Here is a 20,726-nt window from a genome sequence, read left to right on the forward strand (position 1 = left end):
CTATCGGTGCCACGGTAGATACTTGCAAGTGTCACTGCACCATCATGGCTAAAAACTTTTAATGACATTTTAATGTCATGGTAGCTATTATTTGTGGCACTATCAAGCGCCATTAAAAAAAGAGTTAGTGACACTTATAAGTGTCATTACACCATCAAGACTAAAACCTTTCGGTGACACTTTAATGTCATGGTAGGCACTATTCGTGACGTTATCAAGTGCCATTCGTGACGATAATTCGTTGTAGAACAATTTGATCCGCTCTTGCAGAGACTCGAACCGCCAACCTCTCGCACCATAAACCTTATACACCACACTCTTCCCACTACACCTCTATAGCACCATATGATTATATATGCAACATATATTATTTATATAGTACATACATCTATATTAATATAAAAGTATATGTATAAACATAATTATTTTATTGAACATAATTTATGTAAAATAAACTATTTACTAGTAAAATAAAAAAAGACCACTTTTGGCGACTAAAAATATTTTTTGGTCGCCAATTCTATATTTTTGGCTACTCATTGTTTTTTAGTTGCTAAAAAACTTAACTTTTGCAGACCAAAATCGGATTTGGTCACCGAAGATGCACTTTCAGCTACCAAAATTTTGGTCGCCAAAAAATTTAATTCCCGCCTTAGGATTTTAGCTCTCCCGCGCTAAAAATAACCGCTTTTGGCGACCAAACTTATTTTTTAGTCGCCAATTATAGACTTTTGGCTACTAAAATTTTTTTAGTCGGTAAAACCCATATAATCAGTGACCAAACTTATTTTTAGTCGCTAATTGTAGACTTTTGGCTACTAAATTTTTTTAGTTGCCAAAAAGCTTTACCTTGGACTACTAAAAAAATTTTTTGTCACTAAAACCCATATAATCAGCGACCAAACTTAGTTTTGATCGCCAATTGTAGACTTTTGGCTATTAAAATTGTTTAGTCGCCAAAAAGCTTTACTTTTGACTACTAATGCTGTTTTGGTTGCTGAAAGCTATACTTTCAGCGACCAAATTTTTTTTGGTCAGGAAATTTAGTCGCCGAATATGCTTTTTCCTGTAGTGTATATTGAGTTTAATTTATTTATTTTTAATCATTTACTGCATTGTAAAAATTTTAAAAATATATTGGCATTTTTTGTTTTTTCAAAAATGCCATTATAAGCTTGGAAAGTTTTTGATTTAGCGGCATTTCTCAAAATGCTATAAAATATTTGTTTATGAAACTTTTCACCTAAGTGCCATAAAAAGTAATTTGCACCTACCTAGTGTCCTGACATTTTTTAAAAAATGCCATTGCTACTAAAGTTTAGTGGCATCTGTTGGTAAATGTCACGAACATAATTTTTTGTGTCATTATTTTATAAAATGCCATAAAATTGATGTGACATTTCTTTATTGAAATGCCACTAGAGCCTTATATGTTTGTGGCTTTGTGGCATTTATCTAAATGTGTCACCAAATATTATTTTTGTGGCATTTTCTAAGAACATGTCACTAGTATAATGTCACTAAAGTGTGTTTTTGTTATAGTTTTGTGACACTTGTTCATTGAAATGTCACTAGAGCCTTTTATGTTTATCGTTTTGTGGTATTTTTCAAAAACGTGCCACTAAATATCATTTTTGTGGCATTTTCTAAAAATATGCCACTAGTGTAGTGCCACTAAAGTATGTTTTTGTTGTAGTTTTGTGACACTTGTTCATTCAAATGTCACTAGAGCCTTTTATGTTTGTCGTTTTGTGGCATTTTTCAAAAATGTGCCACTAAATATCATTTTTTGTGGCATTTTCTAAAAATATGCTACTAGTATAGTGCCACTAAAGTATGTTTTTGTTGTAGTGATGATTTAATAGCGGTGCGGGTCGGTGCGGTTTGGAAGAAAAATAGAAATCGGCGAATTGATAAAAGTGTCACTAGAATTTGCCATTTTTCTTATCAAAAATCGGCGATTCGATTGGCAAATAATAACAAATTTGCCTTGGCGATGCGGTTCGGTGCGGTGTGGTTTTGCAGTTTCGGCGGTATTATACACACCCCTAGTCTCAAGTTCAACTCCTAGTCTTATATAGATTGACAAAAAAAAAATAAAAAAATATTATACATAATCTTATTTCCTACTTTTTTTTTATTCTCTCTCTTAGATATAAAGTAATGAGATCCATATCATACATATATATATATATATATATATATATATGAAACCATTCATTTGTATTTTAGAGTGAGAAAATGAGATAAGAAATAAGATTACATTCACATTCATCTATACTATTATTTTAAAAGTGAACACCTCACTCAATGTTCATGAACTTCCTTATCTTCTTTTGCCAAGCTGCTTTCTATTTTTGCGTCAAGTGTTAATTTTTTCATTTAAAAAGAAAAAAATTAAAAATAATAATTAAAAGAAGGGCACAAGACTTGAACGTTAGATATTCACTTAACTTACTAAAAAACACATTCATCACTTAAACAATATAAAAAATATATTTAAAATTAAAATTTATATTTTAAGCACACCCATTGAATGGGCTTACACCTTTAATAAATATATATAAGATTTACCCACTTATATCTTAAAGTAACAAAATAAAATGAAAAATAAAATTATACGTAACATCTTTCAATTGAATAAACTATACTTTAGAGATTTCAAGCATTTTCCTTTGTTAATCTCTTATTTTAATTGTGAATGAAATCATGCAAGAAGATTGTGAGTGAATAACAACACAAGACAAGAACAAGACAGATAAGGGCGATTCGAACAATGAAACACAAACGGAGCACACACAACTCACCCTTCCCTCTTCCTTCAAAAACAAGAAATGGACACCCGATTTCAGCGGCCGCCAATTTCCTTTTGGAAATCTCGGCGCCACCTTCCTCATTTTTGTCCCATCCCATCCCCTCAACTTATAAGATAATTATTCAGTAATTCTGATGAAATATAGACCCGTAGTATTTCATAGCATTGTGATGAATGAAAAAGGTATGTAGTTGGATATTGTTTTGAGTGATTGAGAAATATGAGGTGGCGAGACATATTGAATGAAGATTGAATAATTTCCCTTCCTATAAATACCCATCTCTCAAAACCATAATCAAAATTAAACTTCAATAAATTTTATTTCCTCAAAACCAATCCCCACAACAATGGCCATACCAAACTTCCCAACTGTCGAAAACTGCCCCTCCATTGGCCGCGAAAAGCACACCGTGGTGGCCGACATGGACGGAACCTTACTCAGAGGTCACAGCTCATTCCCTTACTTCGCCTTAGTTGCTTTCGAGGTCGGAGGCGTTCTCCGGCTTCTTTTCTTGCTCGTAGCCTCACCTCTCGCCGGAATTCTCTACTACTTCGTCTCCGAATCCGCAGGAATTCAAGTCCTCATCTTCGCAGCCTTTGCCGGAATGAGGGTTTTGGATATCGAGTCGGTGGCAAAGGCTGTTTTGCCGAAGTTTTACTCCGGGGACCTGCATCCGGATTCGTGGCGGGTGTTTTCGTCGTGTGGGAGGCGGTGCGTGCTGACGGCGAATCCGAGGGTTATGGTGGAAGGGTTTTTGAAGGAGTTTTTGGGAGCTGATATGGTTTTGGGGACTGAGATTGAGATTTATAAAGGGAGGGCTACTGGGTTTGTTGTTCAGCCTGGTGTGCTTGTGGGTAAGCATAAAGCTGATGCTCTTAAGAAGGCTTTTGGAGAGTTTAATCCTGAGATTGGGCTTGGGGATAGGCATACTGATATTCCCTTCATGGCTTTGTGCAAGGTTTGCCAACTTACTACTCATCATATATATATATTTTTTCAGACAAAATAGAAACAGTAATTATACATAAATAGGGGTAATTATTCAGTAATCCCTGAGCATGAATACATGATATTTTATAGTATTATGATTGCTGAAAAATGTGAGTAGGTGAGGTATTGTGTTAGGTAATTAGGGAATATGAGGAGACATATTAAAATGATTAGTTAGAGAATACATACACTTACTACTTCGGAAATATTGAATAATTTCTCCATAAATAGAACTAGCACCCATTGAAACTCTCTTCCTTACATGGTTGTAAGGTAAGATTCGGGTGATTGTTCAGTATTCCTAGAGTTTGGAGACGTGATACTCCATAAGATTTTGATTAGTAGAGAAAAGTAGGGATCCACGATTTATGTTGGGGATGGAGAAATAATACGAAGGCTAAATAATTGGTGATTTGCTTGAAATATAACCACATGATATTTCAAAATTATTAAATAATTTCCCCTAAGATTCTCATTATATCACATACAAAATACAAAATAATTTTTATTCTTGAAATTCATTTTGAGTGTCACAGTGGCACTTAAAATAAATTTTAGTCTTATAGTATAGTTTTTATACTTTAGTTATGTGCATATATACACAATTACAAATTTACATGTTGGAAAACATAATTTAAAATTTATAAAATATTTGAGAAAAAACTTTGCGGACTCACCGTCCTATTTTGATAATTCGGTTTGTCCATTTTTTGGACTCCTGTGTATGAATTATTCAAGAAAAACAATTAAATTGATATGATAATATATTAATTAATAATTTTATCATATTTGTGTTAATAATATTGACATATACTTTCAATTGAAAATTATATATGTTGTCTATTCTTTTTGAAATAAATATATTGAAATTGAGTTTCTACTATTATCATATTAATCTAATATTTTTTCAATAAATTATTTACACATAAGAAACTAAAATAACGCAAGATTCAAATTATAAATATATGAAATTTGTGATGAGCATATGTACAATTCTCTACCCAATATTTAAAAACTTTAGAATCATGTGAAAGATGGCCTCGTAATTAATGTTTAGACAAATTTTACCTAGGTGAGCCAAGATCTTTCAAAGTTCCTAGATTACTAGTATTATTAATTGATTTTGGAATTATCCTAAAATGTGTGTAAATAGGTATCTTATCATTTAAGCTGTCTAAACATAAAAGAATAAAATATAAAAATCTAGAGAAAAAAACAAAACAAAACAAAAACAAAAACAAAAACAAAAAAAAAAAAAACAATAGGGTGTGATAAGTAAAACCCCAAGCAAGAGGGTATGCAAAAAAGTATTCATGTGTGGTAGAAGTTAATAAATAGAAAACTTTGTTGTAAGAAAAATTAAGGGTAAATTACAGTGGCACCCCTTAAGATTTAGTTCGATTACATCTCATCTCTTGACATTATAAAAATTACATGCTCACCCCTATAGTTAATAGTCTCATTTCATAAACTTTTTTTTTTTTTATATAAAAGGCAACAACTCCTAATAGAAAAATATAAAAAATTACATTGAAAAAAAAAAAGAAGCAAAAGTAAAGCAAAGTAAGAAAATAGAGTGTGTATCAATTCAATGTCTTTTTGATACAAACGTTAATTCCGTCTAAATAATTACAATGACAGAGGAGTCAGTGTAATTTTTCAAATGTCAAGAGGTGATATATATTAAACTCAAACCTCAAGAGCTGTAAGTGTAATTTACCCAAAAATTAAACTACAATAAAATAGTGCTATATAATCTATTAAATCTTATAAGCTTTATATATTAATAAGAAAAATTGTACATCATTAGTAAATAAAAGAAAATTATATGTATATATATTTTTGTACACCATTTCAAATAACATGTTCACTTGCATCCTATCTCTAAATCCTTTACATCTCAAAGTATTTTAATTATAGTCATTTAAGAATATTGAAATACAAAAATCACAACACATGATTCTATAATTGAGAGTGGATAATTTTGGCAGAGAAAAAAAAATTAAAAACAAGAAACCTAATACCATAGAGGTTATGCACATAACAAAAATAATCAATATACATAAACTCTATACAAACCAAAATGATGTGACAGTAACATTTTGCAATAATAAATCACGTTTATAAGTCTTTTTTAGATAGTGTATGTAATCAGAAAACGGAGCAACAAGAAACCTACAATAACAGAAACAAAAGAAAAACAGAGAATCAAGAAGTAATAACATCGAGACGGACAGACCAAGCGACTGAGGGTGGAACCTCTTCCATCCAAACACGCAAACTCAAATTTGAGATAGCCAATCTGGCCAACCAGTGAGCTACCTCATTCCCCGTCCGTCGAACATGGCTTGTTGTATAGAAACGAAACGAGCACAAAGCTTGATGAATTTCCATAACAATAGAACCAAACCAGCTAACTCAAAATCAGCACAACTATCACTCATAATAGCATTAACCAATGTCAACGAATCCCCCTCCAAGTGAACATCTACTAGACCAAGCTTGCGAGCAAACCAAACAGCTTTTAACACTGCTTTCGCCCCCAAGAAATCTACATCTGAGATCAGTCCCACCTATTCTGATAGAGAGGCCATTACTTGGCCCAAATTATTATGTGCAATTGCGCCTAGACTTGACACATGCTGTGCTCTACCTACAGCACCATCAAAATTCAGCTTATAAACCCCCACAGCCGGTGGCAACCAAACAACCGAAGAAACCAAAGTGGGCATTCGAGAAAGATTTAGATGAGCATGAATAAAATCCGAAAAACGATTAAGCGCAATGGACGCCATAGCCTCAACCCACCTCTTGGACTTTGCAAAAATCATCTGATTGAGATGTAAAATGCCCCAACACATCGAAAACACAAGACTCAAAACTTCAGAACCATGGGACAGAGAAATCTGCCAAACCCAATCAAAGAAATCACTTGTCAAACCCATCTGCCATAAATGATCTAGACCCGCAGCCATCCAAACCCGTTCTGCAAACTCACACCCAAATAAACAATGGTGCACTGTTTCTACTCCTTTACAACAAACCTCACAGCAACCACTAATAGGGATGCGTTTCTGAATTAGATTTGCTTTAACAGGCAGAATGCTGAGACAAGCTTTCCATGCAAACACACGAATTTTGACAAAATTTTTAACTCCAAACCATCTTCCAAAATACCATAGAATCATCCATTCCTCCGAAGATCCCGCACTCGTGTCAATATTAGTTCTCGCCAACTCGAAATGATATGCTGACTTGACCAAAAAAAATCCCATTCTTTGAGTAATGCCAAACAAGAGTATCCTCGAGCCAACTTTGACAAAGTGGAATGGCAAGAATTTTGGGAATGTCAAGCGGAGAAAACAGAGATACGATAACCTCCTCATTCCAGCAGCCCCAATCCCTATCAATTAAAACTGAAACAGTAGTATCCGACATCAAGGCCAAGGGTGGAACAATAAGACAGAAAGACGACGGACGTGGAATCCATTCATTCCCCCCAAACCTTGCTTGTTCGACGATCACCAATCCTCCATCGCAATCTAGCTTGTAAGAGAGATCGTGACCCATGAATACTTCACCAAGTTAAAGATGGATTACATCCCAATGAAGCTTCCAAAACACTGGATATAGGAAAATATCAAGATTTAAGCAATCGCTCCACCAAAGAGTCAAGATGCTTGAGAAGACGCCAAACCTGTTTTGCAAGCATCGCCTTGTTAAAAGCCACCAAACTTCGGAAACCCAACCCGCCGTTCTGTTTCGGCAAACAAAGTTTGGTCCACGGAACTCAATGTATCTTCTTTTCTTCCTCACGTTGTCCCTACCAAAATTGACTGATCATTGAATCAATCTCATGACAAAGGCCCGCTGGAAGCATAAAACAAGACATGATGCAAACATGAATGGCTTGTGCGACAGCCTTAATCAAAATATCACGTCCCGCAGCCAACAAGAACTTTTCTTTCCAACCATTTAATCGCTTCCAAATATTAGCCTTGATATACCCAAAAACCTCCATCTTTGATTTTCCAACAAAAGTGGGCATACCCAAGTACTTCCCATTTGTTACCAAAGCTTCCACACCCAGCAGATCAAAAAGGGCTCGTTTAGATTGGTCATCAAAATTCTTGCTAAAAAATAATGAAGGCTTAGCCAAATTGACTTTTTGGGCCGATGCCTCCTCAAAATCACTCAAAATTCGCGACAAAACTTGGGTTTCATCAATAGACGCCTTTGCAAATACCAAGCTATCGTCAACAAAAAAGAGACGTGACACCTGTGGGCCCGAATGACTCAAAACCACACCGGATAACAACCGGTGCCCAACCGCTCTATTTATCATGCATGAGAGGGCTTCAAGCACAAGGATAAATAAATATGGAGAAATGGGATCACATTGTCGCAATCCCTGTAAGGGGTAGAAGCGTTGAGATAACACACCATTGATGAACACCGAATAGGAGACAGAAGACACATATTTCATAATTAATGCAACAAAACTTAGAGCAAAACCCAAACGCACGAAAATGCTCTCCAAAAATAGCCACTCAACATGATCATAGGCCTCACTCATGTCAAACTTCGAAGCCATATAACCATCGGACCTATTTAGATGATTTTTGAGCCAGTGAAAATTTTCAAAAGCAATGAGAACATTATCAGTGAGGAGTTGTCCAGGCACAAAGGCACTATGAGATTTTGAGATTACTGATGGAAGCACCATTTTGAGTCAGTTTGCAAGTACCTTTGAAATTATTTTATGGACCACATTACATAAACTAATAAGTCGGAATTATGCAAATGAGTTAGGTTCCTTCACCTTCGGAATTAACACAATAAAAGTTTCATTCAACAAACTAACATCCTGCCCCTCATTTAGAACCCCAAAACTGCACCACAAACAGACTTGCTAGTGATATGCCAAAATTTTTGAAAAAATAAAGCCGGCTTACCCTCAGGCCCAGGAGCTTTTGTGGGATGCATTTGAAATAGAGCACCTCTTAATTCATCGTCCGTAAACGGAGCAGTTAAGCTAAAATTCATGGCCTAGAGACAACAACAGATACAGCCTCTAGAAAATCCGTCCTAGAATTTGAACAGGAGCTCTTGAAAAGGTCACCAAAATAATCCAATGCTACGGGTGTGTTTGGTAACGTTTACGTTTTCAGTTTATATTTACAAAAATTTTATAAACTGATTTTTGTTTATTTTTTGTTTATTTTTAGAAAAACATAAACTACAAATGCGTTTGGTAATTGACAAAATGTTTAAAAAAATTTAAAAATATAAAAAAGAGTAAGAAATGGCAAGTGGTGACAAGTGGCGGCAGAAGACGGGAGTGTAGATCATCTCCTTGCAAAGCCAAACTTGCGAGCGTCCTTGCAACGGCTGAGATCAGCCGTTGCACATCCAACGGCTGAGATTAAAAAAAAAAATGAAATTTAAACCGAAGAAGAACCCAGAAGAGCAAATGAGGAATTGATGCCAAATGGGTCTGACAGAGAGTGAGATTCCAAACAGAGACCGAGCTTTCTCTTCGTTTTTCATTTTTCTTTCAACTCTCTGCTCCAAAATTTTTTCAACAATGAATATGAATCGAATTCGAATCAACTGTGTTAACCAAATATATAAAAATCTTTTCGCCATTGGAGGCACTTGAGAAGCATTTGGAGCGAGTCAGTGAAGTCTTTGGCTCGGAGAAATTTGAGGAGAATCACATCTGATTTGTTGTCATTGGAGAGGAGAGAGATGGCCCATATGGAGTCTGGACCATGAGAAGCCATGAGCTTGTCTTTAAGCTCTTGGAGAGCTTTGCGTTCGGAGGATTTGAGGTGGGAAACAAAATAAGTCTTCACGGAACGAGGGGGTTGTGGTTTTGGGGAGGATTCGGGATTTGGGTCTTGGTGGAAAGGCTGTTGAATTGAGATTGGTGATGAGGATTCCATTAATGGAGGTTTTGTGTGAGACCCAAATGCAATTTCTAGAGAGAGAGTGATGATGATGATGATGTATATATATGAAGGAAAGAGATTTGGTTATTCAGAGAAGCTCTGGTTTGGAATCTGAAATTTCATTTTTTTTTTAATCTCAGCCGTTGGATGTGTAACGGCTGATCTCAGCCGTTACAAGGACGCTCGCAAGTTTGGCTTTGCAAGGAGAGGATCTGCACTACGGAAGACGATGGTGGAAAATGGTGACGGTGGGTGGTAGTGGTGGTGGTGGCAAGTGGGTGGCGGATGGCGGGTGGTGGTGGGTGGTGGCGGGTGGGTAAGGGTGGCGGGTGGTGGGTGGTGGTTGTAGTGGCGGGTGATGGGTGGTGGTGGCAAATGGGTTGCGGATGGCGGGTGGTGGTGGGTGGTGGCAAGTGGGTGGTGGGTGGTGATGGTGGGTGGGTGACGGTGGTAGGTGGTAGCGAGTGGGTAGTGGTGGCGGGTGGTGGGTGGTGGTGGCAGGTGAGTGGCGGATGGCGGGTGGTGGTGGGTGGTGGCGGGTAGGTGGCGGGTGGTGGTGGTGATGGGTGGGTGGGTGACGGTGGCGTGTGGTAGGTGGTAGGTGGTAGCGAGTGGGTGGTGGTGGTGGTGGTGGTGGGTAGTGATGGTGGTGGTGGCAGGTGGGTGGCGGTTGGGTGGTGGGTGATAGTGGTGGTGGTGGTGGTTGGTTGTGGGTGGTGGTGGCGGATGGGTGGCAGGTGGCTGGGGGTGGTGGGTGGCGGGTGGTGGCGGCAAGCGGTGGATGGTAGTAGCGAGTGGTGGGTGGTGGCGGGTGGATGACAGGTGGGTAATAGGTAGTGGTGGTGGTGGTGGCGAGGAGTGGGTGGTGGTGACGAGTGGTGGTGGCAGGTGGGTGGTGAGTGGTGGTGGCAGGTGGTGGTCGACGGTGGGTGGTGGTAGCAGGTGGTGGCTAGTGTTGGGTGGTAAAAAAAAAAACTCAAAACTCAAAACGAAAACACATTTTTTGTATTTTTATTTTTGGCCAAATTTATAAACTGAAACCACTGATTTATAAATCAAAAATTTTACCAAACAAGTTTTTATCTGAGTTTTTTAAATTTTTGTAAATATAAACAAAAAACTGAAAACGTAAGTGTTACCAAACGGCACCTACATGTTTAATATCCAAATCTGCTAAAACCCATCTCCCATTACTATCTGAATTCGCTTTTTCTGATGCCTTTAGCATGAAAAAATGAAGTATTTTGGTCCCCATTCCACAACCAATTGGCCTGAGACCGTTTAGACCACATGACAGACTCACACTCCAAAATCTCATCAATTTCCTTACACAAAATCTAAATTTCTGAGGACATATCTTCAGACAAATCTGGTTGCGAGCGCAACCATTCAAGGCGTGATGTTTTTGCCCCTAACTGTTTTTGAAGATGTCCAAAATGGGTACGACTCCACCCTTTCAGCGTAATACTAGCCTAAGCAATGTTTCTTTGTAAGACATCTACGTTGGCGCTAGAATCATTACCAACCCAACAATTGGCAACCACATTCTCACACGCTTCCTCCCACAACCACATCTCTTCAAACCAATAAACTCTCCCACAATGAGGGCCATTATGAGATCTTACTAAACGTGATCCAAAGCAATCCACAAGAATAGGAGAATGGTCAGACATCGAACTCACAAGAGTATGAAGATTGGCTTCAGAGAATAAGGCTTGTCACTCATCATTCACCAAACCCCTATCAAGACGCTCCCAAACCAAACCTGAGACTCGATTATTGCACCATGTAAACTTCCCTCTAAGAAAACCCACATCAAAGAGATGATAATCACTCAAAACCAGACGTAAAGCCTCCATCTGTGATCTATTACGAATAGTCATCCCGTACTTCTCTGAATCAAAAAGAATTTCGTTAAAATCTCTGGCACATAACCACAGTTGATTACTGCCATCATGAAGCCGGCGCAAGAGTTCCCAATAATCCCTGCATTTGACCACCTCAGGGTGTCCGTAAAACCCCATGAAATCCTCATCATCCAAGACCACCAAATCCTCTTCATCCTCAGTAATGCTCAAACCCATTGGCTAGGGCCTCCACCATGGCATCCACAAATAGAAGTAGAAAACAAAATAGAAAAAAAAAAGAAAGAAAAGAAAACGAGGGATAAACCAACCAAAACACAATAAATCAGATAGAAGGCAAGAAAAAAAACACACCCAAGAAAACCTCCAACAAACAGAAGAGATAAAACCTTAGCACATTAGGCAAGGAAAGCCAACCTTTACTCTCTTTTTTTTGGGTACATCGGAAAGTAGAAAGATAAACAGAGGAAAAAAAAATAACAAAAAACAAAAACAGCTTATGGAATAGAAGGGGCCTACGGGAACAGCGCCCAATCATGTCCGCCATAACTTGACTGCGGATGCCATCCAGGGCATCTTCCATAACAACAAGAGGTTCATCTTGATCAGCACCCATCTTAGCCAGGCCATCAGCACTCAGATTACCCTCCCTCAAAACGTGTTGGAGAGTGTAGCCACATCTTCGGATAAGAAACTTCGAGTCCTCCACCAGGCTGCGCAAAAGAAGAAATAACCTCAACTTTCTCCTTTAGCATGTCAATGGCATCTATGGAGTCAGTTTCTATGATCAGATCCTTGTAACCCTTTTCAAAAGCAATTGTCAAACCACGATATATGGCCCAAATTTCTGCTTCAATGCACGAGCAGTTCGTAAGCTTCCCGTAGAAATCGCAAATTTAGATTCCTTTCTCATCGTGGATCAAACCACCAAAGCCGTCATCTCCTGGGTCACCTCTGGCGCTTCCATTCGTGTTCATTTTTAAAGTTCCTGAAACAAGGGGAGTCCACACAACCAATCTGTCATATAAAGGAAGAGCAAAAGAATGTTTAAAAGCATCTTTTATATCAGAAGCATATCTCAAGATAGAAAAGATACTGTGCTGCCAAGGAGTGTGAACATGTTCAAAAATAAACTGATTTTGGTTTTTCCAAATTTGCCACAAAGTAACAACAAAGGTTGTATGGCCAATAACAGGTGAATACTTAGCCTTCAAAATTGATTCTAGCCAAGAATTAAAGGAGAGATGCCTGCAGTTAAACAACCAACTTGCACAGTTTAAATTGACCCAAATAGAACAAGCTTTGGGACAATTTTTGAAAATATGATCAACATCCTCCAGTTGATCCCCACAACTCACACAAACAGCAGAGTCAAACAGCCCCCTTCGGACTCTTAATTCATTAGTCAACAATCTATGATGCAAAGCTAACCAAAGAAATCCCTTGAGTTTTTGAGGAAGCTTCAATTTCCAAAGCCAAAGCCAATTAATAGATTCCACCTCAGTGTCACAAACCAAATCATAAGCTGAAGTAGTAGTAAAAATACCACAACTAGAGCCTTTCCAATGCGGTAAATCAGGAAAGGTAACAAACCTAGGAAGGTGAACCTGCAAAATAAGGTCCAAAGCCTCCCTACGCAAAGTGGTGGAGATTTTATCAATATCCCACCTTCCTACCTCATCCAAGATAGTCTTCACCTTATCTGAATTGATGAGGTTAGGGTGAGGAAAAAGAGAAGCCAAAGGACCCTCACCACACCACCAATCAAACCAGATAGAGGCCTTAGACCCATCACCAATGCTCTACTTACAGCCTTTCAAAATAGTAGCACGGGTTTTAAGAATGCCCCTCCAAGTGTGGAAGGCCCTTCTCTTACTAGAATAGTTAAGAAGAGATTCCCCATTGAGGTATTTAGCTTTCAAAACAGTGCCCCAATGACACGGCTCACCATTAATAAGTTTCCAACCCAGCTTAGACAGTAAGGCAATATTGTTGTACTTGGTTTTTCTATTACCAAGACCACCCACTTTTTTGCTCTTACAGACCAAATCCCACTTAACCAAATGGACTTTCTTAGAGGTGCCCACATCACCCCAAAGAAAGTTCTTATTCAGTTGATCCAGGTCTTTGCACACCTTTGAGGGTACATCCATAGTTTGCATTATATAAGCGGGGAGAACAAAATTTACAAACTTAATAAGAGTGGCCCTCCCAGCAACCGAAAGCATACAAGCTTTCCAACTCGTCAATCTTTTTTGTAGCTTCTCAAAAATAGATGAGAAGTGGGCTCTGCTCACCCTATTATGCAGAAGTGGGATACCAAGGTATTTACCCAAATCTTGAGTAAGGGGGATACCACACTTATTGCTAAAAAACCTAGCTTTAGCCGGAGGCAGGTTTAGAGAAACAAAGATTTTGGATTTAGCAAGATTGACTTTCAAACCCGAGCAATCACTGAAGTGATTTAACACTTTCAAAATGGTTTCCCAATTACTATTATCAGCCTTAGCAAAAAGTAGGAGATCATCGGCAAAAAACAAATGTGAGATGGCAGAGCCTCTAGAACATGCTTTGACACCCTTCCACTCACCACTACTAACTTTAGTAGTAATCAAATTAGAGAGCCTTTCCACACAGAAGACAAAGAGATATGGGGAGAGGGGTTCACCTTGACGGAGACCCCTCTTAGGATGGAACTCATGCACCCGTTCGCCATTCCAGAGAACAGAAGATCTAACCTTAGTCACACAGTTCATAATAAGATCAATCCACTGTTGATTCAGATTAAAATCAACCAGCATGTCATGCATAAATGACCAAGAAACATTGTCATATGCTTTTTCAAGATCAATTTTAAAAATCATGCCACCCTGTTTGCCCTTTTTGGATCTAAGTGTATGGATGATTTCTTAAGCAATAATGATGTTACAGTTTGAGAGAAAGGAAATGAATTTTTTTTTGCAGTCACGTTATTAAAGTTGTTAAAGAAAAAAAAAAGTGCACTAAATGAAAGTTTATTTATTTATTTGGGAGTAATTACACCCTAGTGGAATATTGACAGAAAAATATTCTTTTGATTTAAATTTAATAAATGCAAATCTCACATCATTTATATAAAAAAATTTATTTATATATTATTTAGCTTGTATATAAATAAACAACAAAGTTTGAAATTAATGTAGGAGGGTTACATTGTGCCACCAAACCCAAAGGTGAAGGCCGTAACAAGTGACAAGCTACCAAAACCCATCATCTTCCACGATGGGCGCCTTGTCCAAAAGCCAACTCCTCTAATGGCACTCCTCACCATTCTTTGGATCCCCCTAGGCTTCCTTCTAGCTTGCCTCCGAATTGCCGCTGGGGCACTTCTCCCGATGCCCCTCGTTTACTATGCCTTCTGGGCACTCGGCGTTCGGGTCACCGTCAAGGGCAACCCACCACCTCCGGTCAACAAATCTTCTAGCCAATCCGGTGTCCTCTTCATTTGCTCCCATAGAACCCTTCTCGACCCTGTTTTCCTCTCCACCGCCCTCGGCCGCCCTATTCCTGCTGTCACGTACTCAGGTATTTTTTAATATTTTTTTTACTTTTTAGAATCTAAAAAAATTGGTGCCACCAATAATTGTTAAATAAATAAATTGTTATGGACAAAATTTTGTTTTTTAGTTTAAAATTACGTATTATCTTTATAGTTGTGGAACCTTGTAAACATAACTTAAAGGACATGATGGAATTTTTCAAAATATAAAAATTAAAATCTTCTTTTAACAATTTTATTGATACATCAAAAAAAAAATAATAATAATAAAGCTGTTTTGAATAGAGAAATTGCTTATTTTAACCAATTAACAAAGAGGAGAGCGGCTCCATAGTCCACAAATGTGGACTCAACTATCTAGTTCGTCTCGATGAGACCCACTACACAATCTATTTTGATAATAATTCGTTTATTTTGTAAGTCTCTACACGTGAATCGTTTATAAATAATAAAAAAATAAAATTGATTGGATAATTGTAGTCAAATTTTGTTTTTCATGTTTTGTTTTCAAAAAAATAGACATTAACACCTCATTTGGGAACATGTTAATTTAGTAATTTTTTGACTATTTAGTTAAAATATGAGCTAAAAAAACTAGTATGTTTGGGATGACTTTTTGACTTTTTACGAAAAGATATGTAAAAAGTAGAGAGAAAAAAGAATTTTTGACTTTTTGGTATGGATTGTTGACTTTTTGATTTTTTTAGCAACTTTTTGATTTTTTAACTAAACCGGCCTGTTACCAAACGAGGCCTAAGAATGATTTTGAAAACAAATGATCTATTTTTTAAAAATAAATATAATAAAATGATATAACTACAATGATCATTTTTATTTGATTTTTTCATTAACAAATTACACATACAAAATGAACAAATTAAATTACTGAAAATCTGGCCTATCCGAACTTGACTGGAAAGAAGCTCTAGTCATTAACCAATTAACCAAACAGACTTTTTAATTTAAGCTTTTTTTTTTTTATCAAAAAATTAACTTATATAGAGACTGCCAAACAGTCTCTAGGCTCTCCGAGATCATCTCCCCCATCAAGACCGTCCGGCTAACTCGAGACCGTGCCACTGATGCCTCCATGATCAAGAAGCTTCTAGAAGACGGCGACCTAGCCATATGCCCGGAGGGAACCACTTGTCGTGAACCATTTCTTCTTAGGTTCTCGGCATTGTTTGCAGAGTTGACCGACCAGCTCGTGCCGGTGGCAATGGTGAACAGGATGAGCATGTTCCATGGGACGACAGCAAGAGGGTGGAAAGGGATGGACCCTTTTTACTTCTTCATGAACCCTAGCCCTGCCTATGAAGTAACGTTCTTGAACAAGTTGCCAAAGGAGTTAACATGTAGTTCTGGGAAGACTAGTCATGAAGTGGCCAATTATATACAAAGGGTCATTGCAGCCACTCTGTCCTATGAGTGCACAACGTTTACTAGGAAGGATAAATATAGGGCACTTGCTGGGACTGATGGTACTGTGCCAGAGAAACCTCAGATCAAAGCCAAGAAAATAATGGGATGCTAGTTTTTTTTTTTTTTTTAATTTGAAGTTTGGTTAATTTCATGCATGTTTGAACTTCAATAGGAAGAAATTATAGTACTTTATGTAACAAAGGGAGAAGGATATATATTTGTCATTCAAACTTGTATGTTTGTAGGAATGAATCTGGAAATAAATGCAAATTTTATAAGGCTTTGTTTGTGTTAGCATTTGTGCCTTCAAAAACCAATGTATTGACTTTATTAATTGATTATATAAATTGCTTAGCATTTTATATTTTGCATTTTGTATGTTATTATGGGTAATGTTATATTTAATGTTACATATGATGTGAACATAAAGTCCCTTGGGTAACATTGTAGAAAAACATGCTAATGGTTAATGAACCAAAAGCTGAGAGTTATGATTTTTTGGTGCCTTGTAGACCCAATTAATGTTCTAGGCTATGGATGTTGATTGGGCGTCGCACTACTATGGCCTACACCTGTTTTGCTGCTATATGATAGAATGATTAACTCCATCATTGAGGTAGTGACCTTAAGCAAATAGGTGGGTGTTATGCAATAAGTACATGCACTGAACAGAATCGGTTTTAAGAACACCTATGGAATGATCACTATCAGTTTAAAAGGTAATTCTATTACAATACGCTTATTTTCCTTTGACCTGAGAGGCTTGTATAAATTAATTATCTATTCATTTAACTTTGACATTGTCGATCGGTGACGCCGAATTAAAGGCTATACACGGACATATTGGGTTATATGAGTGGTAATTAATTTATATAGGTACTTAACATGGAATCCACCATTCTCAAGTGAGAAAGTATATTCAAGCAATTTTTCCTATTAATATTGGACCAAAAGAAAACCGGCCGGTTACTGTTTCGTAAAAATACTATTTTTGAAAAATGCTTTTAGGGTCCAATTAGAAGAAGGAAAAATTTAGAATTCGGTTACATGAGTTAGGGCTTTTGATAGTGATAAATTTGTCCATACCTAATAGCTCATGTAGAATATAGTTTGGTGGAAGGAAATTTGTGATTAATTGTAAGAAAGGGCCTCACTTGTAATTCTCTACTTTTAGGGGTTTAATTGTAATGTGTTGATGGACATTATTGCAATTAGTGGAAGTTCTATATTATCTGTTTAAAAGATTATTAATGAAAAATTGGATAAGTTGTATCCTGTATATTTAAAATAAAAGATACATATTTTATTTTATCCCCACAACTAAAAGATAGAGATCCCTAAGGATCCCACCTACATGCAAACTCTATTATGTGTTGTGTATATATATCAGATATATTTGATACAAAAATTGGCTATCAGAATTTTAAGGTCTGTAGAAAATATATACACAAAAATAAATCAAAGAGGGAGCAAGGTGAATCACTTTGGAGACGAGACACTTGGATCGCTTGGTGAGGTATTATCAACAACTCACTTGGAGAAGGTATTTTAGATTGTGTAATCAGGTGATGATTCTTTGAAAAAGTGTTTTTAAAAATAAATTATTTTTCCGCAATTTTTCATTGGTATCAGAGCCGGCCACTTTGATTGCATAAATCTATATTTTGTTTTCCATATTTGGATATTCAATATTGTCTTGCGTAATAGTTGATTATATCATTTGTGAATATATAATCTATATTTTCTTTTATTAATCACAAAAGAAAAGGGACCGAACTGTATAAAAAAAAAAAAAAAAGGAAGACGGAATGGTTTCGCAATTTCAAATCAGTAGGCAAAATAAATAATATATATGTGAGGCACATGTCACAGGTTTAATATATATATATATATATAAATAAATAAAAAACCGTACTGTTTAATCGGTGATAAAGGTGCACTTCAGTTTTTGTGTTTATTAGGGATAGACCTAAAAGGCATTCACATGGTATCATTATTTTATTTTTATTATCTATTTTGCTTACTGTTGATGCATGTTCCATGTTACAAAAATTATAGAAATATGCTATGGGATTATGTAAATATTGTATACATGTTAAGTAGAACTTGTAGTATATTGTTATTTTAAATAACATGATTTATTTATATTGATGAATTTTAATTCCATGATTAAATATTCTAGCATGTTTTATTTTATGAATTATATTGAGATGTTATCATGTAGAATTAATGTTTTATCATGCTTTAGACATGCCATAGTTAGTAGGAGGTTGTTCAGTTAATAAAAATCTTTGTAGATTTTCTCTCAAAAATTATTTCCTGTTGATGGATATAACCATATTCATGATTATATATATATATATATATATATATATTTGTGGGTTTCATGTTACTTATGATAACATTAAAATTAATGTGCTAATTTATGGGGATAAATTAGTTATAAATGTTATTGGTACCCCATTTTAATTATTAAGTGTTAAATAGGATTATTTTAAGAAAAATAATGCCTATGGCCCTCCATTGTTGGTAAATAAAAATTCTAATTAATTGATATTCAAATGATACCAAAAGGATCGGTTGTGTTTTAATTAATTAGTTTGTTTTATTTATTTTGTGAAAAGTATAAGTGTGACTAGTGGGAGTGTCGGCTAAAATGAAGGAATAATCTTACATGTTCATGCTATGTATCTAAACAATGGTTTGCACTTAGACAAATACTATATGATAACCAAAAGGTGTCATATGAGTTGATTTGGAGGCCAAAAGAAAAATTGGGAGTCATAAATAAATTTAATTTTTCTAAAAGAAAAATAAAAAATGGTAACATGAGATGATATTATGATGGGTAGTAGCTACCCACCCATTCAAGGTATGTTCACTTATTTCAAAAGAAATTTGTGTACATGCAGGATTGGTTTCCCAATGCTCACTATGAATGTTTTAAATATAAATGTTATATTTGTGGGGTTATAAATTGTTTGAATAAAAATTCTAGTGAGCATTACCATAGTAGATTCAAAATCTCGCATCCTATGGATTTATATACAATGCAATACTTATATTCTCCGGACACATGTGTTAATTTTTAACATATGCAGTTAAAAATGAACAACTTTAATCCTTTGTCCAAAATTGTGGATGATAATCGTTTGACTAGATCAAACTATGTGGACTGGAAGAGAAATTTAATAATTGTCCTCACTGCTGAAAAATTGAACCATGTCCTAACCACTGATCCACCTGCGCTTCCTGAGGCGGTTGCCACTGATGAACAACGTGAGGCTGTTAGGAAGTGGCGTGAGGCTGTTAGGAAGTGGCATGAGGCAGATGATGTTGCAAAATGCTACATATTGGCCTCAATGGCCAATGTGTTGCAAAAGCAGCATGAGGGTGTTCCTACTGCAAAAGACATGATGATTAACTTGAAAGAAATGTTTGGAGAACAAAGCAGAAGTGCACGCCAAACAGCCATAAAAGGTTTGATGTCCACTAAAATGGTGGAAGGTACTCCAGTACAGGAACATGTTCTAAAAATGATATCTTTCATTAACATACTGGAAACTTTGGGTGCAGATATTGATGGTGAAACTAAAATTGATGCGATACTTTCATCTTTACCAGATTCTTATAGTTAGTTTATTTTGAATTACAATATGAATAAGATGATTGTTGCACTATCAGAGCTGCTCAATATGTTGCAAGCAGCAGAAGATCTTATTAAAAAGTGCCAACCCACTATAACGATGGGTGAGAAGGAAAGTCCTAGAAAATTCAAGCCTAAGGGCAAGAACAATTTTAATAAGAAACCAATGGACTCCAAATTGTCACACCCCAAATCCGGGCATGACCGGCCGTGGCCCACAGGGACTTAGCCCAAGGCACACGTAAGCCTAAACATGAACCCAAAACCATAAAGAATAAATGTGATGATAGCCCAGAAATAAATAAATCAACGCTCAATCCAGTGGCATACCACAAGTGAAAAACAAGTCATAACCAACTTCCTAAAAATATATATATACTAAATGGGACACAAACCGCCCACAAAATAAAATAATTCTAAATAAAACTCAACCACAATGTATGCACAAAACTCGACAAAGCAACCTAAAATAAATTAAATAATGCCCTAGAGGTC

The 20,726-nt window shown here is 36.4% G+C and overlaps 2 protein-coding genes across 2 annotated transcripts; both read left to right on the forward strand.

Moving 5' to 3' along the window:
- The first annotated feature begins 3,162 nt into the window (after nucleotides 1-3,162).
- LOC114313181 (glycerol-3-phosphate acyltransferase RAM2-like) lies at nucleotides 3,163-16,956 on the forward strand. Its single transcript, XM_082894459.1, has 3 exons — nucleotides 3,163-3,774; nucleotides 14,808-15,189; nucleotides 16,180-16,956. Exons 1-3 carry the CDS (start codon nucleotides 3,163-3,165, stop codon nucleotides 16,695-16,697), a joined length of 1,512 nt encoding a protein of 503 aa, XP_082750585.1. The 3' UTR covers nucleotides 16,698-16,956.
- Nucleotides 16,957-19,692: 2,736 nt separating this feature from the next.
- LOC114313186 (uncharacterized) lies at nucleotides 19,693-20,223 on the forward strand. Its single transcript, XM_028259554.1, has 2 exons — nucleotides 19,693-20,092; nucleotides 20,162-20,223. The coding sequence occupies exons 1-2, from the start codon at nucleotides 19,693-19,695 to the stop codon at nucleotides 20,221-20,223; spliced, it is 462 nt and encodes a 153-aa protein (XP_028115355.1).
- Nucleotides 20,224-20,726: the final 503 nt, after the last annotated feature.

The sequence above is a fragment of the Camellia sinensis genome, chromosome 11 (assembly GCF_055761805.1).
Source record: "Camellia sinensis isolate YWXY chromosome 11, ASM5576180v1, whole genome shotgun sequence".
Classification (NCBI taxonomy): Eukaryota; Viridiplantae; Streptophyta; class Magnoliopsida; order Ericales; family Theaceae; genus Camellia; species Camellia sinensis.